At 37.1% G+C, this 27,372-nt stretch overlaps 2 protein-coding genes across 2 annotated transcripts; both read left to right on the plus strand.

The window, feature by feature from the left end:
• Window positions 1–21,726: 21,726 nt before the first annotated feature.
• LOC138318089 (uncharacterized) lies at window positions 21,727–23,059 on the plus strand. Its single transcript, XM_069260177.1, has one exon. It carries the CDS (start codon window positions 22,034–22,036, stop codon window positions 23,033–23,035), a length of 1,002 nt encoding a protein of 333 aa, XP_069116278.1. The 5' UTR covers window positions 21,727–22,033; the 3' UTR covers window positions 23,036–23,059.
• Window positions 23,060–23,119: 60 nt separating this feature from the next.
• Window positions 23,120–26,820, plus strand: LOC138319604 (uncharacterized). The gene is made up of 2 exons (XM_069262753.1): window positions 23,120–23,282; window positions 24,198–26,820. Exons 1-2 carry the CDS (start codon window positions 23,120–23,122, stop codon window positions 25,214–25,216), a joined length of 1,182 nt encoding a protein of 393 aa, XP_069118854.1. The 3' UTR covers window positions 25,217–26,820.
• The last annotated feature ends 552 nt before the right edge of the window (window positions 26,821–27,372 follow it).

Consider the following 27,372-nt stretch of genomic DNA (forward strand, 5'->3'; position numbering starts at 1 on the left):
GTAAAACCTTAACTAACTCCTGAGTGTGTTAATCTTGTTACTTCTGTTGAGAAAAATTCTGTTAGTGTAATTGTTAATAGCCTACCAGTGAAAGCACTGATAGACACAGGAGCAACTGTGTCTTGTGTAGCTTTAACAATGTTGACCAAACTTTCGGTTGACATATTACACTTACAGAATTCTGATGTAACAGTACGTGTGGCTGACGGTGATTTTCACCGAAGCATTGGTTCATTGGTTCCATTATCTTGCCCATTTCATTTGGTGAAGTAATTATCAAACAAAAATTTCATGTATTCCAAAAGTTCCATCAGAGTATGACAGATAGCATTAGGTTAAATTAGACACAGTAATTATATCTATACATATAGATAAGAGAGTTAGACTGTCCACTGTGTAGTGTCAGGATAGAGGGACCATGCTGAGTCAGTACCCCTGGCTGAAGGGAAGGGTTGACCCCCGTGGTGACCACATGATAGCAGGTCTCAGTAAGAGCTAAAATAAATGTGTTTGTTTTATATTTAAAACAAGTAATAAGTAAAGAATTATAATAGTGAATAATGTAATTTACTAAGCATTGGATACAGCAAGATGTGTATTATTGATATACTGAGTTACAATTCTATAGGCAGTATAGTTTGGAAGCTGTATAGCTTTTACAGTAATGTTTAGTGTGTGAAAGTCAGTATTTCTAATGTAACATTTGTAATTAATAATAGTTCTATATATTTTCTACATCATAAGAAAGAAGATAAAGTTATCTTTAATTTGCAACCTTTATATTGGTTGTGTACTGTATGGTTTCATTAATATATTAGGATAAAGATGTATCAGAAACACAGACTAGGCCTGTCAGGCAAAACCTAGAGATCCTTAGGGAGTCTGATTAGGGTGTCTTCTACCAGGTGTTGCAGGGACTTGTATAGTAAGGTCTTAGAGCCCAAAATACAGTTCCAGAGAGACTAGTAGTTTGAGAAGTTCTAGAAGTGACAAAAGGTTATAGTAAGACCATTGGAATATATATATATAAACATGGAGTGCAATTGGTGAATGTGAGATGCTGATGATGTAAAATTGTGGAACCCTAAGTAATAAATATGAGGAACTGGCAGTACGGATTGGACATTATATTTTTAGTGTAAACTAAGCATAATCATTATGTATGATTATGCAAGTGCTATGACCAGCCACGAGGGCCGGTCATACAGTGGTGGAGAATTCCGGGGCAGCATGTAACACCTGCAGCGCTGCATAATAAAAAGGATCCACAGGAAAATGGTGTGTAGTGCTAGAATATTGAAAGGAGAAAAATGTTGATATCTTCAAATTCACTTAATTAACTTCCCCTGATGGATATGGCAGAGGACAGAATCCTTCGGTGTGATCATAACCCCTTCCTTGTGGAGAACACTACAGTCTATACATTCTGTATGGTGAAGTACAAGTTTATTGGTTTCCTGGATGGGATGGAAAGAGCCTCCGTTTGCAAAGATGGAGCCATCCTCACAGATGCACCAAACCCATGTGGCATTGTTTTCTATGACATCATTCTTGAACAGTTTCGTACCATTTACCTGAACATAATGGATCTCAAACGACATTCCAGTACATTCAAATTCATCTATGGGTCAGACATAAAGGCAATTCGATGTGGAAGCTACAAGATCCAGACTCGGTTCACAAGGAAGAAAACTAGGGCTGAAACGATTAGTAATTTTTGTATTCGATTATTCGGTCACATGTAATCGATTACTAATCGATTAATCGTTTGAATTGAAAGCAACTATATTGTTTCACTACTGACTACTGAAAACATCCGCCATGTTTTGTTATCAACTAATAATAACACCTACCGTATAATATGACAGAGGACATGCCTTATATAATATAAGCCTACCAACAAATAAGAATAGATTTATTGACAAAATTAACAAACGTATTTTATCCCAAACAAGCTCTGAATTCCGTTCCTGTATTGTCTTCCGTAACATCGTTTAAATCAAGTCTGCTAACCCGCTGTTTTGACGTGACCTTCACACGTACGACTAATCAACCAAATCTTGATCGCCACGGAGCGACATGACCAAATTTTCGTCAATGAACTTTTTTTATTTCCGTGATCAAAAAAATAAAATAAATCAACAACTCTTATATTCAATTAGAATATGAACAAAAACATTCTTTTTATATGATAAACACATGCAATAGTAAAATTTAAATGTTCAAGATTACTGCTCCTTCCGCTCCCGAGCGTCCCGGCGGCGTTTAGGCCTCCGTGACGTAAGAACATGGAGTCGATCGCTAGTGAAAATTGGCGAACAGCGTGTTGCAAGCTTTCTCATGACATCCACTTTTTCATTGATTAATGACTTAAACTTCCACAGAGACGTAATTTAACAAGCATTTCTCACATCATATATGCTTTGTTGAGTTCAAAACATGTACATAAAGAGATGAAACTCCAGTCGGAATGGCTTACTCAGAAATCCATGATCTGTCAACGTGTTTAGTCAGCTTACAATGCACTGGCTATGCATGTTACGATTAACGATTAATAAAATCTTTAATCGATTATCAGCAATTAGCTTCATTAATCTAATCGCCTCCGATTATTCGACTAATCGTTTCAGCCCTAAAGAAAACCATGGAACCTGTTATACCAAGGGACAGTAACAAGCTGTCAGGAGTTGGTATCATCATGTGGATAGTCGCCTGTGTCTTATATATGACCACAAGGAAACTGGTTGTGGTGTTTAGCTTGGGGAATAAGCACTCATCACAAGAGACAGTGGATCGTTCAAAAAGAACAAAGGACCATCTGTAGGGTACCCCAGCATCACCGGCAAGGGAAAGCACAATGTTACAAGGCACCAGATCAAATAGAGACACTGTCAGGTACACTCCATAAAAAGAAGTTGTAGTGTATATATAGAGTAGTTAAAAAAAAAAAATTAGAAAAATGCCATTCCTCTAGTATTGTATGATTATTATTTTTGTTTTGATGTAGCGTATAATTGACACACAACCATGTAAGATAGTGGCATAAAGAAGAGTATGTAGGTATAAAATATATGCATATAGGTATATATGGGCACCAGAAAGTACTAAATAGACTTTATATCCTTTTCTCATACTGATAGATCTTGAGCTTTAGCAACTTGAGTTCTAGGATTTCTAGCAGTTTCAGAATTATTTACGAAATTTGTGCACAAAATATTCGGAAACTTTGGGGTAACATTTGTTTTTTTTAACTGTTAGGATTTTAGTATTTTGAGCCCTGCTTTAGTTATAGGTTTATTTTGTTGAGAATACGATAGTAAAATCCCTTTGAATATTACATATCAAATGTATTGTATAATTGTGCTGATATAAATACTCAAACCGTTCAGGGACATATCCAGGTACAGAGAGAATCCAATAACTTAGGTACAGAAGGGTACTGGAAGGGTTAATACTTAAAGATAAAACTACCGGTAGAAATAAGTAATAGAACAAAGTTTGAGTAATCACCTCAGTTATGTTCATGGGATATAATAAGTCTTGGAGATATAAGTAGTACACAGGAATATGTGGTACTGAGGCATGTAGGATACATGTATACAATGTATATAGCTATAGAGAAATAGTTATAAGAACACCAGTTAGTATTGTTCTGGAAAGCCAAACAGCTTTGGGAAGAATTCAGTATAAATAGCTGTATTGTAACGTTTTATTCAATAGATAGATGAACACTTACTCTCAGTGCTGAGATGATTTAGGACTTGTCCTATCTTTTTGTTCTATCACTCAAAATCTATTTTGTTTAAGAACGTTGCATGGAACCTACAATTTGTGTGCAATTTGTTGTTACTCAATGATATGAAACATGAACAGTTTCAAATGTGAGCTTAAACGCTATATTTTCAATCGTGGAATTGAAGTGGTTGTGAATATGTCAATGTATGGACAAAAGTGAATATATATAGTGCTAAAAAACACGGACAGTTTCAGTAATACAGCACTAGAATATATATTAAATTGAGCATTTTTATCGAACGTTCTACAGCTCATGGAAAACGAACTGTCACCAAGCAAAATGAGTTAATTTTTGCATGTCTATACAATATACTTATGAAATTATTATACATGATTATATATTATGTTGAGAATTGGAATGCAAGAGTGAGAAACAGATACAAGAGGCCCATGGGCCTTAACGGTCACCTGAGATAGAATATATAATGAAACAAATAATGAAACAAATTAAAGACATATAAACACTATATGCTGGGCCTTGAGGTTGGTCAGTGATTTATAAATTTGACTTTTAGACTATAAAGAGTATTTGCTTCCATCAAACCTGTGAACTTAGAGGTATTTTTTGAAATTTTAATCATTTTGACCCTGTTTGGTCCTGCCCCTCTGGTCCCCTAAGGGGTCATCGAGGACGGATATGGATGTTAAGATGCTATATCTTAGGCTAATAATTCTAATCAAGTTTGACTAATTTCCTTTGAAAATTGGGCAAATAATGTTCACAAATATGTTTTTCCTATATAAACTAAAGTAAACTTGACCCCCTCCCCAGGGGGTAACGTGAGACCCCAAGGTCATATAATTCACAATTTTTATAAAACACCTGAAGACCTTTCCATCTATAATTATTTGTTTTTGTTTCTACTATTTCCAGAATTTTAGAAGATTTTTGAAGTTTTAGCCTATTTGACCCTTTCTTAGCCCCGCCCCTCTGCCCCCAGGGGGTTGGCCAGGACCAATGTGGATGTGATATTAAAATGCTATCTCAGGCTAATAATTCTAACCAAGTTTGACTCATTTCCTATGAAAATTGAGCAAAAAATGCTCATTAATGTGTTTTTCCTATATAAACTATAGTAAACTTGACCTCCTCCCCAAGGGGGAAACAGGAGACCCCAGGGTCATATAATTTACAATTTTTATAAACAAACTTTAAGACCTTTTCATCTATAAAGTGTATTTGATTATACCATTTCCAGAATTTTAAAAGAATATTTTTGAAGTTTTAGCCTATTTGACCCTTTTTTATCCCCGCCCCTCTGCCCCCAGGGGGTCGGCCTGGACCAATGTGGATATGATATTAAAATGCTATCTCAGGCTAATAATTCTAACCAAGTTTGACTCGTTTCCAATGAAAATTGAGCAAAACATGCTCATAAATGTGTGTTCCCTATATAAACTATAGTAAACTTGACCCCCTCCCCAAGGGAAAACATGAGACCCCAGGGTCATATAATTAACAATTTTTATAAAACAAACTTTAAGACCTTTTATTTGTTAAGTGTAATTGATTCTACCATTTCCAGATACCATATCCAGAATTTTTAGAAGAATATTTTTGAAGTTTTAGCCTATTTGACCTTTTTTGGCCCCGCCCCTCTGCCCCAGGGGGTCAGCCTGGACCAATATGGATATGATGTTAAAATGCTATCTCAGGCTAATAATTCTAACCAAGTTTGACTCGTTTCCAATGAAAATTGAGCAAAAAATGCTCATAAATGTGTTTTCCCTATATAACCTATAGTAAATTTGACCCCCTCCCCAGGGGGAAACGTGAGACCCCAGGGTCATATAATTCACAATTTTTGTAAAGGACCTCAAGACCTTACTATTTATGAAAAGTATTTGATTCTACCATTTCCAGAATTTCAGAAGAAGATTTTTGAAGTTTTAGCCTATTTGACCCCTTTTGACCCTGCCCCTAAGGCCCCTGGGGGTCAGTTATAGAAAATTTGTTAATAGGATTAAATGGCCATCTCATACTGATAATTCTGACAACATTTGACTCATTTCCTATTACAAATGACCAAATAATGCTCAAAAATGTGTTTTCCCAATATAAACTATAGTAAACTTAACCTCCTCCCCAGGGGGAAACTAGAGACCCCAGGGTCATATAATTCACAATTTTTGTAAAGGACATTTAGACCTTTCTATCTATGAAGAGTATTTGATTCTACCACATCTGTGAGTAGAGAAGAAGATTTTTGAAATTTTACTCAATTTTACCCCTTTTGGCCCCTCCCACAGCCCCCTGGGGGGGTGGGGACCATGTAATTCACAATTTTGATTGGCCTCATGCCTTAGAAGGTTTGTGCAAAATTTCATTGAAATTGCTTCTGTAGTTTTGGAGAAGAAGTCGAAAACGTAAATTGTTTTAAGTTTACGGACATACGACGGACGACGGACGACGGACGACGCACGACGACGGACAAAAGGCGATTAGAATAGGTCACTTGAGACTTTGTCTCAGGTGACCTAAAAATAGAAATGATATTTCACAAATATTATGTACATATAAAGCAAATTTGTGGAACAAATTTAAATGGTGTAAGGGCGTATATGACAGATAGCATTAGGTTAAATTAGACACAGTAATTATATCTATACATATAGATAAGAGAGTTAGACTGTCCACTGTGTAGTGTCAGGATAGAGGGACCATGCTGAGTCAGTACCCCTGGCTGAAGGGAAGGGTTGACCCCCGTGGTGACCACATGATAGCAGGTCTCAGTAAGAGCTAAAATAAATGTGTTTGTTTTATATTTAAAACAAGTAATAAGTAAAGAATTATAATAGTGAATAATGTAATTTACTAAGCATTGGATACAGCAAGATGTGTATTATTGATATACTGAGTTACAATTCTATAGGCAGTATAGTTTGGAAGCTGTATAGCTTTTACAGTAATGTTTAGTGTGTGAAAGTCAGTATTTCTAATGTAACATTTGTAATTAATAATAGTTCTATATATTTTCTACATCATAAGAAAGAAGATAAAGTTATCTTTAATTTGCAACCTTTATATTGGTTGTGTACTGTATGGTTTCATTAATATACTAGATTTGATCGCGATCAAAACACGGGATTTCCACCTATGTAATGATATAAGTAATGTTAGCGAACAGACGATTGCTTGAACGAACGAAAAATCTCACTCAATATTAATCAGAAAGCGTTTCTTACGAAAGTAGTCTGGTCCAACCGAAAACCAGATTTAGGGGAATCCCCTTTTGGGCACAAGATTTCATAGAGAGGTGAATATATCGGAGCCTGCTGATTGGATATTTTAGGGTACATTAGTTAATGGTTAATGTGTGGGTAGGGCAATAGATGTAGATGTAAAATTTGTAAAGAGTTTTGATGTGAATTTGTTTGGTTCTGTGGTTGCCAAAACTGCCGTGTATTTCCCCAACATAGCACCGGTTTTGCTTAAACAGCCGGTGTCACATGTGACAGCTCTGCCACACACATAAAAGGTTTTGAAACTGTCAGTTATAGGGTTTGTGCATTATCTTTCTTTGATTAAATGTACATCCTATTAATAGTTAGGTTCACGTAAGGACGGTCTCCCATACACGCGGTGTAGCTACACATGTACATGTACGTGTATTAACGCAAACATGGCGATTGTGTACATTGTTCATGCAGAACTTAAAACATCTCGAAATTAAAGTATTCAAGTTGGGTATAGGTAATAACCAGCCAAATGAAAAAAAAAAAGACCTCCGAAACGGCCCGTGTGTAACGAAGATTGAGCCCAGGACAGAATTTTAACCCGGCCGCTGATTGGCTGGCTAATTATGAATTTCAAAATTAAAAATGTTTTCTGACAGGTAATTATTCCTAGATAAACATGATATGAATTTGGAAATTCAGATTGAGATTTAGGTTCAAAATATCAATTTTGATAATGAATAGGTAAAAACATTAGAATTTCAGGATTTTTTAAATTGCAAAAATTCTCCTTTTCTTATGAAGATCTTGGACCAATGCGGAATAACACGTACGATTAGAGTTTTAGTATTAGATATGGATTATCTCCCTTTGGCCACTTGGTGTATCTTGTACACGTAGAGCTGTTGTGCACAATATGTCATTGTATCGAGCGCCTGTGTTGTGTTCCGTCTTCGTATTGGTCGATCGTGCATGTATTGTTATAGTCGGGTATATATATGGGTGTTCTATCCATTTCATTGCGGTGTACTGAAGGATTGAGTTCCTGAACCTAATAGGTTTTAAATAGAGGTGGGTAATAGGAAGAAGGAAGGTATAGGGTGGTAGGGTTGTAAGTGGGGCATGGAGGGGTTGACGGGGGATATATTGTAAATATATGTGTTAGTCTCGTCGTTGTTGGGCCCTACGTCTTGCGTAAAATATCGTGTAATATGTCATTATAAATAAATATTGTTACGTGTTAAAAGTATTTGTCTCGTTTTCCTTCACCGGCAAAAATCAAGCAAAACCCTACGAACCTGGGTTGAAACACACAGGTAGTGAGCCGGGTGTAGTTTGTAGTTATTAACAAACTGGGCCCGTCTCGCTCCTATTACAGAGAGGTGAATATATAGGAGCCTGCTGATTGGATATACTCAAGGTACATCAGTTAATGGTTAATGTGTGGGTCGGGCAATACATGTAGATGTAACATTTGTAAAGAATTTTGATAACTTCATTTAACCTGAATAGTAGCAAACGTTAACACGGTCCTCTATAGGTTCTGTGATCTCAAAACGGCCGGGTAGTTTCTGAAATTGAACCGGTTGTGTGTTTGAACATCCGGTGTCACAGGTGACAGCTCTGCCACACACATAAAAGGTTTTTAAACCTCTCAGTTATTGGGTTTGTGCATTACTTTTGTTGTTTGTTTGTTCAAATGTACGTCCTATTAACAGCTAGGGTCACGTAAGGACGGCCTCCCATGTATGCGGTGTAGCTACACATGTACGTGCATTTACGCAAACACGTGTACATTGTTCATATATACGTGTACATGTAGAACTTAAACATCTCGAAAAGTATTCAAAACTAAATGAAAAAAGACCTTCGAAACGGCCCGTGTGTATAGAAGGTTAAGCCCAGGACAAAATTTTAACCCGGCTGCTGATTGGATTGTTTGATTCTGAATTTCAAAATCAACAAGAGGCCCAAAGGGCCTTAACGGTCATCTGACTACCTTGGCAATAGTAAAATTAATTTTATATGGTGTCACTTTGTCAGGACCATGTCAGGATGATTTTCAATTTCTTTCAACAAATTTCATTTCAAACAAGAGGCCAAAGGGCCTTTACATGTAGGACATTAATTAGATATAGTGTCATGGTAGCCATCTTCAATTTGGGATCAACCAGAGATGTAACAACACTTTGTCGGGACCATGTCAGGATCATTTCATGAAAGTTTCAGTCAAATCGCACCGGTAGAACTTGAGAAGAAGATCAAAATGTGTTTTCAAGATGGCGGCTGTGGCAGCCATTTTGGATTTTGGATCAACCCGAAAAATAACAACACTTTGTCGGGACCATGTCAGGATAATTTCATACAAGTTTCAGTCAAATCGCACTGGTAGAACTTGAGAAGAAGATCAAAATGTGTTTTCAAGATGGCGGCTGTGGCGGCCATCTTGGATTTCGGATCGACCCGAAAAATAACAACACTTTGTCGGGACCATGTCAGGATCATTTCATGCAAGTTTCAGTCAAATCGCACCGGTAGAACTTGAGAAGAAGTTCAAAATGTGTTTTCAAGATGGCGGCTGTGGCGGCCATTTTGGATTTCGGATCGACCCGAAAAATAACAACACTTTGTCGGGACCATGTCAGGATCATTTCATGCAAGTTTCAGCCAAATCCCACCAGTAGAACTTGAGAAGAAGTTCAAAATGTGTTTTCAAGATGGCGGCTTTGGCGGCCATCTTGGATTTCGGATCGACCCGAAAAATAACAACACTTTGTCGGGACCATGTCAGGATCATTTCATACAAGTTTCAGCCAAATCGAACCGGTAGAACTTGAGAAGAAGTTCAAAATGTGTTTTCAAAATGGCAGCTGTGGCGGCCATCTTGGATTTCAGTTCGACCCGAAAAATAACAACACTTTGTCGGGACCATGTCAGGATCATTTCATGCAAGTTTCAGCCAAATCGCACTGGTAGAACTTGAGAAGAAGTTCAAAATGTGTTTTCAAGATGGCGGCTGTGGCGGCCATCTTGGATTTCGGATCGACCCGAAAAATAACAACACTTTGTCGGGACCATGTCAGGATCATTTCATGCAAGTTTCAGCCAAATCCCACCAGTAGAACTTGAGAAGAAGTTCAAAATGTGTTTTCAAGATGGCGGCTTTGGCGGCCATCTTGGATTTCGGATCGACCCGAAAAATAACAACACTTTGTCGGGACCATGTCAGGATCATTTCATGCAAGTTTCAGCCAAATCCCACCAGTAGAACTTGAGAAGAAGTTCAAAATGTGTTTTCAAGATGGCGGCTGTGGCGGCCATCTTGGATTTCGGATCGACCCGAAAAATAACAACACTTTGTCGGGACCATGTCAGGATCATTTCATACAAGTTTCAGCCAAATCGAACCGGTAGAACTTGAGAAGAAGTTCAAAATGTGTTTTCAAAATGGCAGCTGTGGCGGCCATCTTGGATTTCGGTTCGACCCGAAAAATAACAACACTTTGTCGGGACCATGTCAGGATCATTTCATGCAAGTTTCAGCCAAATCGCACTGGTAGAACTTGAGAAGAAGTTCAAAATGTGTTTTCAAGATGGCGGCTGTGGCGGCCATCTTGGATTTCGGATCGACCCGAAAAATAACAACACTTTGTCGGGACCATGTCAGGATCATTTCATGCAAGTTTCAGCCAAATCGCACTGGTAGAACTTGAGAAGAAGTTCAAAATGTGAAAAGTTAACGCACGGCGGACGGCGGACGGCGGACGGCGGACGGCGGACGGCGCACGGCGGACGACGACGGACGAAACATGATGACTATAGGTCATCCTGACCCTTCGGATGATGGTGGGCTAAAAATGTATTCTGACAGGTAATTATTCCTTGATAACCGTGATATAAATTTGGAAATTCAGATTGAGATTTAGGTTCAAAATATCAATTTTGATAATGAATAGGTAAACGCATTAGAATTTCAGGTTTTTTTAAAGTGCAAAAATTCTCCATTTCTTATAAAGATCTTGGACCAATGCGGAATAACTCGTACGAGTTTTAGTATTAGAGGATTATCTCCCTTTGGTGACATCATGTAATCTCAACTAATGTACAACACGTATGGTGTATCAATGTAATTGATGTATGCACTACAAAGTATACTAGCTCCGTACGTCATGAGTACGACCATGCAATCACAACAGATTGAACTACAATATAAAAGAACACACAATTCTTACTTCATTTCAGAAATATATAACTTAGACATTTTACACACTTTACAATTACAATAATCGGATCACATGTATACAATACATGTTTATCCGTATATATTTCATATTTTAAAAATATCTAAATTATAATAATCACATTCAAACCATTTTCATACTGGGAGAATAGAATAATGTATTAACCAAGATAAAGAACAAATACTAGAACAACCGAAAAGCAAGACTTACCAAAATTAATGAATTTCTCGACCGGGAAAACGAAACGTCCAACCAAGCACAGGGACGAAATTCAAATATCCCGAAATACAAAAAGATATATATCAAATACGTTAAACTGACCACACTGACCAATCAAACAACTTCGTCAATGTCCGTAACAGTCACATGTCCTGTCCGTCATAAAAGTCCGTCAGTGAACACTACTAACGGGTACACAAACATATACTGTACGTACATACACATATAGACAAACGCAGCGCTCGCGAATATATACGATATATTACGCACGCGAGTAAAACACGGCACGGCAGAGATACATACTAATATTATTATTCACTGCAAATTATATATTTGCAAATATTGAAACATCTTTCAAATACACTTTTATACCACTTTTATTTATTACATAAATTCACATAAAATATGACCCTACTACATACATACAGGTTTAAAGGCGCTGATACGTCTCGCGCAGGGACAAATATAAACTAAAATTTCGATTTTTGATGTCCAATATCTCCGCCATTTTGAATCTTATGACCTTGAAATTGGTCATTGTATGTGTCTTAGAGCATGCTCTTTCTCATCCTATTCAAAACATTTCTCTTTGAAATTTCAAAAATTACGGTAAAATTTACGTTAAAAAGTGAACGAAATGCCATATTCAGAGGGCTATATTTCCGCCATTTTCAAATTCATGACTTTGAAATTAAAACTCTGTACAGAGAATGTGCCAATGTCTATATTTACAAACAATCAACACCTTACAATAAATGAATAAGGTGCTACGAGCTCAGAAATTACGGGACAAAAATAAGGAAATGACACAAATTGCCATATTTGGAGAGCTATATTTCCGCCATTTTTCTATATAACCCCTTGCAACTCATTTGTTTTCAAAACAAAAGTTCATACAACACAGGTATGAAAAATCAACACTGTACATACAGGTTTAAAGGCGCTGAAACGTCTCGTGCAAGGACAAATATAAACTAAAATTTCGATTTTCGATGTCCTATATCTCCGCCATTTTGAATCATATGACCTTGAACTTGGTCATTTTATGTGTCTTAGAGCATGCTCTTTCACATCTAATTCAAAACAATTTTCTTTGAAAATTCATAAATAACGGTAAAATTTACTTTAAAAAAATGAACGAAACGCCATATTCGGAGGGCTACAATTCCGCCATTTTCAGTGCTTTGTCTTTGAAATTGAAACCCGATACAGATAATATGTTAAAGTCTACATTTACAAAAAATCAACACCCTACATTAAATTATGAAGGCGCTACGAGCACACAAATTACGTTGAAAAATAAGGAAATGGAACAAATTGCCATATTTGGAGAGCTATATTTCCGCCATTTTTCTATATAATCCCTTTAAAACCCATAACTTTTGAAGACAAAAGTTCATACAACAGCCGTATGAAAAATCAACACCGTACATACAGGTATTAAGGCGCTGAAACGTCTCGGGCAGGGGCAAATATAAACTAAAATTTCGATTTTTGATGTCCTATATCTCCGCCATTTTGGATCATATGACCTTGAATTTGGTCATTTTATGTGCCTGAGAACATGCTCTTTCATATGCGCCCTTCGAAACATTTCTATGGTAAAGTTCATTTTTGACCTTTGTTTGACCTCATTTGACCCCCTAGTGAACTCGTGACCTTAACATAATTTCTGATAACATGTAATGAGAAAAAAACGTGAATTATCGTGATCTACATGGAGAATGAAACGCACATGTTGTGTAGCGTACGGTTATGAAATTATGAGCGTTTAAAGTTCGTTCGAAAAAAGCAGTTTTTTACGTCTGTGACCTTGACCTTGAACGTTATCCTCCAAAATCGGGAGTACATTTTAAGAACTCATGTACGTACATAACGTCTCCAAATTTCAGCGCTCTACACCTCTTATTTATTACGAAGATGTCGTTTAAAGATTTAAAGCTTTTTGAACCCTGTGACCTTGAATGAATGTCAAGGTCAATAAAACAGCATAAGTTCTGTAGACATTCGTCCATGCTATGTCTATACAAAAAATCAAGCATGTGTGTTAAGTATTAAAGGCGCTGAAACCTTAAAAAATTTTGGCGGGAAAACGCCAAAATAGCCTTTTTTCAAAGGCCTATATCTCCGCCATTTTGGATCACATGACCTTAAAACTTGTCATTATATATTTCTGAGGGCATGCCCTTTCATATCCAACTTTCAAAACTTTTCTGTGGTGAATTTCGTTTTTGACCTTTGTTTGACCCCGTAGCGAACTCTTGACCTTGACATAATCTCTGATAACATGGCATGGGAAAAGCACGCGCAATGTCAAGATCTATCTGAATAACAAAACGTGAATGATGTACACCGTACGGTAATGAAGCTATGAGCGTTTAAACTTCGTTCCAAAAAATTGTTTTTTACGTCTGTGACCTTGACCTTGAACATTTTTGTAAAATATCGAACGTACATTTCAAGATCGTATGTACATTCATAACGTGTCCAAAGTTGAGCGTCGTACCTTATTTTGTTCTAGAGATATCCTGGGAACAAGATTTGTGGAAATAAGAAAAAGAAAGAAAAATAATAAGAAGAAAAAACAGAACAATAACAATAGGGATTTCCATCCTAAATGGAAATCCCTAATAATAAAAAACAGAACAAAAACAATAGGTCTGTCAGGCAAAACCTAGAGATCCTTAGGGAGTCTGATTAGGGTGTCTTCTACCAGGTATTGCAGGGACTTGTATAGTAAGGTCTTAGAGCCCAAAATACAGTTCCAGAGAGACTAGTAGTTTGAGAAGTTCTAGAAGTGACAAAAGGTTATAGTAAGACCATTGGAATATATATATATAAACATGGAGTGCAATTGGTGAATGTGAGATGCTGATGATGTAAAATTGTGGAACCCTAAGTAATAAATATGAGGAACTGGCAGTACGGATTGGACATTATATTTTTAGTGTAAACTAAGCATAATCATTATGTATGATTATGCAAGTGCTATGACCAGCCACGAGGGCCGGTCATAAGAGCATGATTTTAGGCATGGATTTTTTAAAAGCAAATGGCGCGATATTTGACACCTCTACAAAAACCCTACATCTCAATGACTCAAATACAATACTTTCTGTTGAAGCAAATATTGGTCTAGCAGGCACTTCAAAATCTACAACAATACAACCATTGTCAACATGTCTTATTCCTCTCAAAGTTTCTCAGTTGTCAGCAGGAACTCAAGTACTGTTAGAACCTTCATCTTTCCTACCTAAACTAGGTTTAGTTGGTGCTAAGTCCATAGCCTTTCTCAAAACAGGAAAGAAAACATTTCTACAGGTTATGAACCCATCTGAGGAGGTTATTACTCTCAAAAGAAACCAATCTGTAGCAACTGCCTCACTGTATGAGGAGGATTCTGTTCTTTCTCTAGATGAACCTATTCCACCTCCCCCTCTAGATTCTGATACTTGTGTTGATGAAACTAGTTCTGATCTATCCTTTGATTTCTCAAAGTCTGATCTTTCAGATAAACAGCAACATCTACTTTTGTCATTTTTACAATCAAATAGGTCAGTCTTTGCTTCTAGCTTGTCTGAGTTAGGTAGAACTAACCATCAACCCCATCGTATAGAAACAGGCAATGCTGTACCTGTTAGGCAAAGATTTTATAGACAAAGCCCTGAGGTTAAGGCTGAAATGAATCGTCAAATTCAGGAAATGCTTGATAACAACATCATTGAGGAATCTACATCTATGTGGCAAAGTCCAGTTGTAATGGTCAAAAAGAAAAATGGGCAAATGCGGTTTGCTGTAGATTATAGAAAACTTAACGCAGTTACAGAACAAATGTCCTTTCCATTACCTCGTTTAGATGATGTTTATGATTCAATTGGTGACACCAAAGCTTCAATCTTTTCTACACTTGACCTAGCATCCGGTTTTTGGCAGATACCTGTGGATGTACAGCACATAAATCAGCATTTGTAACACCTTCAGGTGCTTTTCAGTGGAAACGTATGCCATTTGGCCTTGTCAATGCCCCAGCTAGCTTTCAGTCACTTATGACAAAAGTTTTGAGAGATCTTAACTGGAAAATGTGCTTAGTATATGTTGATGATATTCTTGTGTTCTCTCGCACTTTTGAAGATCATCTTCATCATTTACAGGAAGTGTTTGATCGGCTTAAATTAGCTGGTCTTACCTTATAACCAGCCAAGTGGTTTTTTTGCACAGTCTTCTGTCTATTATCTTGGCCATGTGTTGTCCAAAGACGGTGTTCAAGTTGACACAAGCAAAACAGATGCTGTTCGCAACTTTCCTGTACCAACTAATCAAAAACAGCTCAGATCATTTCTCGGTCTATGTAACTATTATCGAAAGTTTGTTCAAGGTTACAGTAAGATTACAACTCCTTTAACAGCACTTACAGGTAAGGATGTCAAATTTGAATGGTCATCTGAATGTCAGACGGCATTTCAGACTCTGAAAGAGGCTCTTACTTCACCACCTGTCTTAGCATATGCTGACCACAGCAAACCTTTCATACTAACGACAGACGCTTCCGGCGAAGCCATTAGCTATGTTCTAAGTCAGATGGATGAACATAAAAGAGAACACCCTATTGCTTATGGTGGGAGATCTCTTAACCAGCATGAACGTAAGTACCATGTCTCAGAACGTGAAGGTTTAGCTATAATTGAAGGGATCAAAACCTATCATGTCTACTTGTCAGGAAAGAAATTTAAGATCTATACTGATCATAGTGCACTTAAGTGGCTAAAAGAAATTAAACCAGAGTCTACGGGAAGACTGGCACGATGGGCAATACTACTACAGTCTTATGATTATGAGATTTTATACAAAGCAGGTTCTAAGAATCAAGTTGCTGATTGTCTATCACGACGTGAGTATGAATGTCGTGAATCTTGTGATTTAGAGGACTCTCTACCTAGTGTAGATATAAGTAGTGTTGATAAAACCCAACAATACTATCAAGTGTCATTTGTATACAAAGATACAGACTCACCATTCACTTGTAATGAAATTACAGTAGAAAAAGATCTCATTCCAACAGATTCTATCTCTACCCTTCAGTCTGATTGTTCTGATTTCAGTGCTATCTATTCTTATCTGTCTTCAGAAACTCTTCCTGATGACAAAGCTACCGCTACCAAAATATTACATCTTTCATCTCAGTGTGTTTTGCTTGATGATGTACTCTATCACATGTATACCTCTCGTGGTCAGGGACCAAAGAGATACATGCGTCAACTCGCAGTACCAAGATGTCTTAGAGAAGATGTTCTTAAGTCCTATCACGACTCTCTAGCAGGCGGTTGTCACTTAGGTCTTGATCGCACTTATCATGCTATTCAGTGCAAGTACTATTGGCCAAAAATGTTTCAAAATGTGTCTGATTATATCAAATCATGTGATACTTGTCAGAGAATCAAGAAACCAACTCATTTGAGACACGCCCCTCTTAACCCTTTGCCTGTCAGTGATACCTTTCAGAGACTTGATATGGATATTTTGGGACCAATTACTACTACAAAAGAAGGTTATAAGTATATACTTCTTGTTGTTGACTCGTTCAGTAAGTGGCCTGAAGCGTTTCCTCTCAAAACACAAGACTCAAAGGAAATTGCAAAGATTCTATATTCTGAAATCTTTAGCAGATATGGTGCCCCAAAGGTAGTAGTTAGTGATAGAGGTCAGAACTTTCTAAGTAAACTTGTCACAGCAGTATGTGAAATATTCCAGGTAACACGTCACTTTACAAGTTCATACCATCCTCAAACAAATGCTACATGTGAGAGGATAAACAGTACCCTTGCACAATGTTTAAGAGCCTATGTAAGTGACAATCAACTGTAGTGATTCGGGCCTAATTTGACAGAGGTGTTTTCACCAGAGACACCTCGCCTGTCGCATGAGCCCGTGTCGGGTAGATCTCAACATCGCATTCTGTCGGAACGCGCGCTCCATGTAGGCTAGCATGCATGTGTAGACGTTATCTCCAGGCTTTCAATCGGAGACAGTTTCCTCTACTTAGTAAAGTAGTGACAGTTTCTCAGTATCCCTGACATTTTGGAAGGGTACTGTGCCAGATACGTATTTGGATCCTGTATTAGCAAGACTCTCACTATATCACTGCCCATTTGCCGGTGGTATGGTGATAGACTTCCATTAAGTTGAACCACGTGTAGACAACAGCACAAGGTAACTGGTAACTTAACATTGATGTTACAGACCAAGCTTTACTTTACAACAAAACTGGCCAGATCTTCTACCTGGTGTACTTATATCTCTTCGTATGAGCCCCTCTACTCAGTCATCTGAATTCTCCCCATATCATTTAATATTTGGAAAAGAGATGAATCTTCCATTTGACACTTCTCTAGTACCAAAAGATGGTCTCAGCAAAGATGCAAAAACACATGTTACACAATTGATGTCACATCTTAAGTATGTCAAACAGTTAGCAACAGACAACATTAAAGCAGCACAAGCAAAGCAAAAAGAAAGGCATGACAAAACTGCCTCAGTGCCAAACTTTCAGCTTCGTGATCTGGTATTACTTCATACTACCAGAGTTCCTCAAGGATTATCACCGAAACTCCACAATCCGTGGGATGGTCCTTATTACATCACAGATTTAGGACCAAATCATACTTACAAATTGAGGCATTGCACAACTCACAAAGAACTAAAATCACTCATTAATGCCTCTAGGTTGAAGTTATATACAAGTGATAACTTCAAACCAAAGTTTGATCAACAAGTTTTTGATCGTCCTGCACAGCACATTCTTCCGAACACTGGAACAGCAAATGTGGATCAAACAAATGATCCTGTGCAGAGCACTAGTACACAATCTAGTACACAGTTACTAAGTCAAGGACCACGTGGTCGTTCTAAAAGTCAAGCTAGTAAAGAGGCTGGAGACAGAGCTCCAGAGCTTACAAACAAGGAAGCCACAGATCTTCCTGATACGTCACAGGAGAATGATACCGACATTGCTCCTTCCCAGGGTACCCTACCAAACAATGGTAATAGTCAAGAATTGTCACAGGACAAATATGACGTCGATAAGTTACTTGCATGCAAAACTCGAAATGGTGAAAAGTACTACAAAGTAAAATGGACTGGTTATTCAGTTAGAACTTGGAAACCAGTTGAAAACATACCACCTGAATTAGAACGTTTGTTTCATATTAAACGCACACAAACGGGAAAAGCCAGAAAAAGAGGCAAACAGTCACACTTGACTTGTTTTTCAAAATAAACGTACCATATAGAGAACATTCATAACAAGAGGCCCATGGGCCTTAACGGTCATCTGACTCATGGCACAAAACAACAAAGTCACAGTATAAAGTATTGGTTAACGATTAATATAAACAATACAAGGAACTCCTTAGTTGAATATGTAAGTTTCTGAAAAAGGTAAATGTCATTTGTTGAACAAACTTGGTAGCCCTTCATCCAAATATGGTTGAAACCCATTCAAGGATTAATATAAGGAGGAGTCAGATTTTAAAGCCATTTCAGCAAAGCTCCCATTTTGGACCTCGGTCATACTATCCCCATGGGTCTTACCTCGGTCCTTTATAAAATATGATTGTCCTTACCTAAAGTTCCCCCTTCTGAATCAATTAAAACCACTATAGACCAATTTTCATTGAGATCGGAGACTGAAACCTTAAAACAGGAAGTGGGCCAGCGGCCATCTTGGAATACCAAAATCTTTACGAAAATGTTTGCATGTTGTTCGGCATCAATTAAAACCCCTATAGACCAATTTTCATTGAGATCGGAGACTGAAACCTTAAAACAGGAAGTGGGCCAGCGACCATCTCGGAATACCAAAATCTTTACGAAAATGTTTGCATGTTGTTCAGCATCAATTAAAACCACTATAGACCAATTTTCATTGAGATCGGAGACTGAAACCTTAAAACAGGAAGTGGGCCAGCGGCCATCTTGGAATACCAAAATCTTTACGAAAATGTTTGCATGTTGTTCGGCATCAATTAAAACCCCTATAGACCAATTTTCCTTGAGATCGGAGACTGAAACCTTAAAACAGGAAGTGGGCCAGCGGCCATCTTGAAATACCAAAATCTTTACGAAAATGTTTGCATGTTGTTCGGCATCAATTAAAACCCCTATAGACCAATTTTTATTGAGATCGGAGACTGAAACCTTAAAACAGGAAGTGAGCCAGCTAAAATTAAGAAAATTTGCCCTTTTGGGGCCCCACCCCTCAGTTCCTAGGGTTCAGACCAGACTCATTTATATAAAATATAATTGTGTTTCCCCAATGATGCTTCACACCAAATATGGATAAAATTCATCCAAGGATGGAGGAGGAGTAGGACTTTAAAGCTAAAACTAAGAAAATTTCCCCATTTGGGGCCCCACCCCTCAGCCCCTAGGGGTCGGACCAGGCTCATTTGTAATATGATTGTCCTTCCCCAATGATGTTTCACAACAAATATGGATGAAATCCATCCAAGGATGAAGGAGGAGAAGAATTTTAAAGCTAAAATTAAGAAAATTTCCCCATTTGGGGCCCCACCTCTCAGCCCCTAGGGGTTGGACCAGGCTCATTTATATCAAATATGATTGTCCATCCCCAATGATGTTTCACATCAAATATGGATGAAATCCATCCAAGGATGAAGGAGGAGTAGGATTTTAAAGCTAAAATTAAGAAAATTTGCCCATTTGGGGCCCCACCCCTCAGCCCCTAGGGGTTGGACCACGCTCATTTACATCAAATATGATTATCCTTCCCCAATAATGTTTTACACTAAATATAGATGAAATCCATCCAAGGATGAAGGAGGAGTAGGATTTTAAAGCTAAAATTAAGAAAATTTGCCCTTTGGGGGCCCCACCCCTCAGCCCCTAGGGGTTGGACCACGCTCATTTATATAAAATATGATTGTCCGTCCCCAATAATGTTTCACACCAAATATGGATGAAATCCATCCAAGGATGAAGGAGGAGTAGGATTTTAAAGCTAAAATTAAGAAAATTTGCCTTTTTGGGGCCCCACCCCTCAGCCCCTAGGGGTCGGACCACGCTCATTTATATAAAATATGATTGTCCTTCCCCAATGATGTTTCACACCAAATATGGATGAAATCCATCCAAGGATGAAGGAGGAGTAGGTTTTTAAAGCTAAAATTAAGAAAATTTGCCCTTTTGAGGCCCCACCATTCAGCCCCTAGGGGTCGGACCAAGCTCATTTATATAAAATATGATTGTCCTTCATCAATAATGTTTCACACCAAATATGGATGAAATCCATCCAAGGATGAAGGAGGAGTAGGATTTTAAAGCTTAAAATAAGAAAATTCGCCCTTTTGGGGCCCCACCCCTCAGCCCCTAGGGGTCACACCTATCTCAAATATATAAAATATGATTGTCCTTCATCAATAATGTTTCACACCAAATATGGATGAAATCCATCCAAGGATGAAGGAGGAGTAGGATTTTAAAGCTAAAATAAGAAAATTTGCCCTTTTGGGGCCCCACCCCTCAGCCCCTAGGGGTCGGACCAGGCTCATTTATATAAAATATGATTGTCCTTCCCCAATGATGTTTCAAACCAAATATGGATGAAATCCATCCAAGGATGAAGGAGGAGTAGGATTTTAAAGCTAAAATTAAGAAAATTTGCCCTTTTGTGGCCCCACAACTCTGACCCTAGGGGTCGGACCAGGCTCATTTATATAAAATATGATTGTCCTTCCCTAATGAAGTTTCACACCAAATATGGATGAAATCCATCCAAGGATGAAGAAGTAGGATTTTAAAGCTAAAATTAAGAAAATTTGCCTTTTTGGGGCCCTACCCCTCAGCCCCTAGGGGTCGGACCAGGCTCATTTATATAAAATATGATTGTCCATCCCAAATGATGTTTCACACCAAATATGGATGAAATCCATCCAAGGATGAAGTAGGAGTAGGTTTTTAAAGCTAAAATTAAGAAAATTTGCCCTTTTGAGGCCCCACCATTCAGCCCCTAGGGGTCGGACCAAGCTCATTTATATAAAATATGATTGTCCTTCATCAATAATGTTTCACACCAAATATGGATGAAATCCATCCAAGGATGAAGGAGGAGTAGGATTTTAAAGCTTAAAATAAGAAAATTTGCCCTTTGGGGGCCCCACCCCTCAGCCCCTAGGGGTTGGACCAGGCTCATTTATATAAAATATGATTGTCCTTCCCTAATGATGCTTCAAACCAAATATGGATGAAATCCATCAAAGGATGAAGGAGGAGTAGGCTTTTGTATAAATAGTCTTACGCACGACGCACGGCGGACGGCGCACGACGACGGACGAAACACAATGACAATAGGTCATCCTGACCTTCGGTCAGATGACCTAAAAATCTATAGAATCTATGGCCACTTTCTTTTTTATCTCCCTACGAACTTTGTTGAGTATATGTTAAGATTTTAGCATAACTGCTAATATAGTGCTTAAAGGTAATGCGCATGCCTTATACCGACATATACGATACTAATCTATGTTTCCCCTCTTTTATATTCTATAGGTTTCTATGGTCCGTCCCTCGTTTGGAGTTTACTTTTGATGGTTCTCGTTTGGCTTCCCATTGTTGTTGCTACACAGCCACCCGTTCAACGTTTGAACTACGGAATTTTATTCGAACCCAATTCCAAGTTACATTTTGGTCAGGAGTTCTGGTCACACACCTTCGAAATACCGTTGCCATCGTCCATGTATTTACCTGAACTGAACCCATGCAGACGAAGAAGATGTGAGTCTTTGTACTCTGTTGTGAAAACAATTAACAATCTAAGAGCACAATGTATGTCCAATGTCAATGTAACCATTGCAGAGATTCATAGATTGATTCCACACTCTTATTTTCCTAACTCACTCTCATTCAACTCAAGGCGAAAACGAGGTCTGTTTGATTTTATTGGTCAGATATCGAAGTCATTATTTGGAACAGCTACAACAAATGATTTACAAAATCTTCAACGTCATATACAAGCTTTGAATAATAATAATGTAAAGCTCGCTAAAGCTATGGCTAAAGAAGCTCATCAGCTCACATCATTCATGACAACTGTCAATGAAAGGTTTGATAATGTTATTGACGCAGTCAAAACCAATCATGATCAATCAATTACCTTAGCTAACCAATTCGCTTCTTCACTTGATGGAATTGAACATTCATTTGTCCTTTTGGAAAACATGATGCTTACTCAAATCAACGCTACAACGGTCCTTAACAAACATTTGGAACATACAAAACTAGCTATTCATGATCTAGTGAAAGGTAGATTATCTCCCTTTCTTCTGTCACCAAAAGATATCTCACACACTCTCAGGCAAGTTCAGAATATATTGTCAAGAAAATATCCAGGATTTAACATAATTCATAAGGATCCTCTCTATTACTATTCTTCTGCTGACTTTCTCTTTGCCCGTCATCACTCTTCACTCTATGTTCTCCTTAAATTTCCTATTTCACCTTTTGTCAAACCCTTATCACGTACTCTACAAAGTGTACTCTGTTCCAGTTCCTATCAACTCTACTTCAAATCATGCTACCCAGTTACTTGATCTTCCTGATTACTTTTTACATACTCATGATAATCAACATTTTGCTTCTCTATCTCATTTCTCAACTTATGCAATGTAAAGGTAATGACGTTCGGTTTTGCCCCTTTCATATGGCATTGTCATCTGTTGCTAAAGCTTCTTGTTTATCAGCAATATTCTACAATCAAAAACACCTGGTACAGTGGAACCTCCCGAAACCGAACCTTCTCAAAACCGATCACCTCTAGAAACCGAACATGGATGTCATGTACGGAATGAATTCCTCTTTATTAATAGTATATAAAACTTCCCAAAACCGATCCCTCCCAATTCCGAATACCGGACCGATTTTGAGATCGGAATAGTCAAATGTAACTAAAATACACTTCTGAAAACCGGCCTTACCTGAGCGACACCGATAGATTGCATTGAGGTCTGAGCAACCGACCGTGAAATACACACGTACCTGTACAATAGTTGTCGCATGCCATGTCCTGGGGCATGTATACAGATGTGAAGGCTATAGCTATAGGTACACGGTAATTATACCCGAGATAGTGGTGAAATTATTTAATCATGTCTATTGTTTAGATATTTAACAAAAGTCTACCACGTGCACGCGGTTTGTTTACTGTAAGAAAACAAGCAGAGCTAGTAATAAAGAGATAGTTTCGTATTCAAATCACACGGGTTTTTTTATTTACATATGTCGTAAATTATCTGTATGAAGAAGCCAAAGCCATGTAATTGTTTTTAGAAAATGACTATGTCATATAATGACCGACATCAACTGATCATCGTGTAATTAGACCATTTAATTTGATTCTTGACGTAACCGGAAGCGATCGGCCGTATGTAGGTTAGTGCAGACGAGAACATCCACAAGAACATTCACGCAACTAACTAACTAAACTACGTTTATAAAGCGGTAACAAAATCAAGATTGTTGTAATCCATTCCTTTTAAACGTATGATTCTCTCTTTTGTGATAACATTCACATTAACAATCAATATTGGTCGGTTTAAACGAACACTAGGCATACATGCGGTACACTAGTGTAAAAAACGACTTCCGATCGATTAAATCCGGATCGTAATGATCGGTATTCGGTTCACTTCTCCAAACCGAACCCTCTCTAAACCGGCCGAAATTATGTGCACCGACCATGATCGGTTTCGGGAGGTTCCACTGTACAACAAACATGTGATTTTAGGTTTCTACCTCATGTTCTTACTCCTAAGATACAGGAAGTTTCTCCATCATCATTGCTAATATACCAAACATCAATGATTGCTTTAGATTGCCCCTCAGGTCAGAAAATAGTTAAAGGTTGTTCTTTCTGTGTTGCCCAGATTCCATGTAGGTGTACTGTGACATCTGATAATTTGTTTATTCCATCTTGGTTAAGTTCATGTCATAACATTAGCAAAGATATGTCTGTTATTCATCCTGTTAATCTTGCTATTTTACAAGAGTTCTTCCCATCTTCCAGGCATTCAGCTATTCTCGGTGACACCACATATTCAGAATCTGTTTCAATCAAAATTCCTACTTTGAAAATCTATAACCATTCTTTTACAAAATATTTGGCAAATGACCAAAAGTACCATTTAAGTCTGAAGAAAATAGCTGATAAAACTAAAAAAGGTGAAACTGTGTTTAGTTCCTTGTCAGAATCAATGCTAGATGGACAAATTCCCTTTTCAATAAGTACTTGGCCTGACACTAGTGGAGTTATCGCCCTTATTGGAACTGTCACATCAATTCTTGCTATTGTTCTTATCTTTTGTCTTTACTCAAAGGTTCGGAAATTATCTACTATGTTATTAATGGTACAAAAGACAAGTGCACTCACTGTACCTCCTAAAATTCCAAGTTTTCATTTTCCTGCTGTACCTCAGTTAACCACTCAAACCCCAATCAGTGAGCATGTCTACAATACACTTATGTCACCTTGGCCTTATGTCACACTTTCTATCTTAACCACACTCTTTATCTTATTCAGTGTATACTATATCTGGAAGAAACTAACCAAATCACACAAAACCACTGTTCTAATTGAACTAACAGCTAGTAGTGAATGTGAATTGGTCACTATAGCAAATCTTTCACTTTGTCCTGAAAACTGGACATTTTCACCACCACAAGACATTTCTAATGTTACAATTACTGGAGTTTGTTTACCTATATGCTTTCTATAAGCTGGGACGGCTTTACAATCATGAACAACTATACTATTAAGCATGTAGTTCCATCTTCTAACATTTCCCTGTCACCTTTCAAAGCTAGACGCCTTAGACACATCCTTAACCAACCTTACACAGCATACATGTTAGTGGCTCATCATGGATATTATCGCCTTATACATTAGATTTATATGACAACTTATGACTTCATAAGTGCATTTATATACTTAAATGGGACATCAGTTCAGTTGACAGAACTTTCCAGTACTTAAAATGTTGTATTGTAAACATTCATGTGAAGGTACATCCATGTTTGTTGTATATACATTTTTTTTTTATATTGAGCTCAATTGTACAAATGCATATAGATTTCAATTTTTTTCTTGTATTTTGACTGATAAATGGTTTCAAAAACCATATACAAATGTGTCATGTTACCAATAGCATACCAGTCTATTGAAAGAACTGTAACATTTTGTTCATGTGTTAGTAATTTGAATTATATTTTTTTGTATTTTCCAAATTGATATGCATATAATCTATACATGTATTTTTGTGACATTGTAAACCTATGAATATTTTCATTGTACATACTTTTTTTCTGAATTATTGTGTATAAAATGTATCACATAATACAATATGTATAATCTTCGGGACGAAGATTTCTTGAACCAGGAGGGATATTTCATAAGAGAAATTTGAGTTTTATTTTATTTTTAAAATTTGAATTTGAATCTTCATTTCCCTATTTATATTAGGAAACAATTTGGTCAAATTTAACTATTCTAGTTTTCGTCTTTATATTGCAGTATTTTGTAAATAAGTTATTGAGAAAACTTGTATATGAATTACATTCCTTAGAAAGACTGTCCTTTGAATTCTACCTTCCTGTTGTAATATTTGAGTAAAAGATATCAGCTGATTAGACAGACGCTGTGAATTTTTCTATCAAACAAGATTAATGAACAAACATTGCTTTGTACATAAATTTCGTATTTCCGTTCTGAGAGATTTATTATTTACCTATACTCTTTAAAGGTTTACCTCCGGCTACCCAGTGACACCAGCCTTTGTATTCAAGTTAATTTTTACGTCCTAATGTCATTAAGTATATAATACCCTTCACGTAAGGTTACCTAGGGATTACCTGCATATAGATCACTTCAGGGTCCGAACCCACGCGTAGTTCTGCGCATGCCTCTACAGTCCTTAGGGCTACCTTATTTACATATCTAAAGGAAATCTCCAAAATGACCAATCAAATCATGTAATTAACTCTCACCTTGGAGCAGCGATATTTAACTTTCCGAAAAATCGCCCAGGTCCTCACTTTCGGACTGGACGAATAAAGAGAAACATCTATTTGAAAAGCTGTCTCCATTATATTTTACAGGTGAGAAAATGTTTTATTTTACAATCTTAATTGTATATATGATTTTGTATTGTAATTGTTCTATGTTTTCTTATGAACTATTCTATATTGTTATTCTAAAATGATTGTTCTCATATAGAATTTTTCTAGCATTACATGTATTTGCATTACACATTATTTAATTATTATTTTTATTAAAGAGAAATGAATGGTAACATTTTAATAACTCTTCAACAGTTCTAATTTGTTATCCTTAAATTATTGATCAAGTATTGTTTTTCCTAGCACTTTGAATGTATTTCATTGCTTTTTCATTGCAAATTATCATTTTTGTTATTTTGTTAAAACCAAAATATGATAGCATTTGAATCACTTATATTCCTTTTTTGGTAACCATTTCACTTTATTAATCATTCTAAACATTTACTGAAAACACCTATAAGTGAATCTAACCAGATCTATCAATCTGTTAATTGCCTTGTTACTTTAAATTTTAGTGAATTACCTCCCTTGTATTTATTGAGTGTTACTTAAAATCTTACGGAGTTACCTCCCTTGTTTTGATCAAATTATACAATTTGTCATGTAGAGTTATCCCCCTTGTTAACTTGTCAACTTCCCTTTATGTGAATGCTGAGATTAGAAAGAACTGATTGAAAAGTTTATTTTTATGATTATCAATAATGTAATCGATTGGTTACGATGTAAAGTTAAGAAGGTAATTGTTGATAGAATAATCATCGAATGCGATTTTGAGTAGACTATGTTTCACAGATTTCAAATACATGTAGATTTATTT

This window comes from Argopecten irradians, chromosome 3 (assembly GCF_041381155.1).
Source record: "Argopecten irradians isolate NY chromosome 3, Ai_NY, whole genome shotgun sequence".
NCBI lineage: Eukaryota > Metazoa > Mollusca > Bivalvia > Pectinida > Pectinidae > Argopecten > Argopecten irradians.

What these genes read in the sequence shown, in the direction of transcription:
- LOC138318089 (XM_069260177.1), top strand. Translation starts at nt 22,034, where the DNA reads ATGGTTCTCGTTTGGCTTCCCATTGTTGTTGCTACACAGCCACCCGTT.
- LOC138319604 (XM_069262753.1), top strand. Translation starts at nt 23,120, where the DNA reads ATGACGTTCGGTTTTGCCCCTTTCATATGGCATTGTCATCTGTTGCTA. An exon ending in AAACCGAACATGGATGTCAT is followed by an intron (nt 23,283 to 24,197) that starts GTACGGAATGAA and finishes CGGTTTCGGGAG; the next exon opens with GTTCCACTGTACAACAAACA.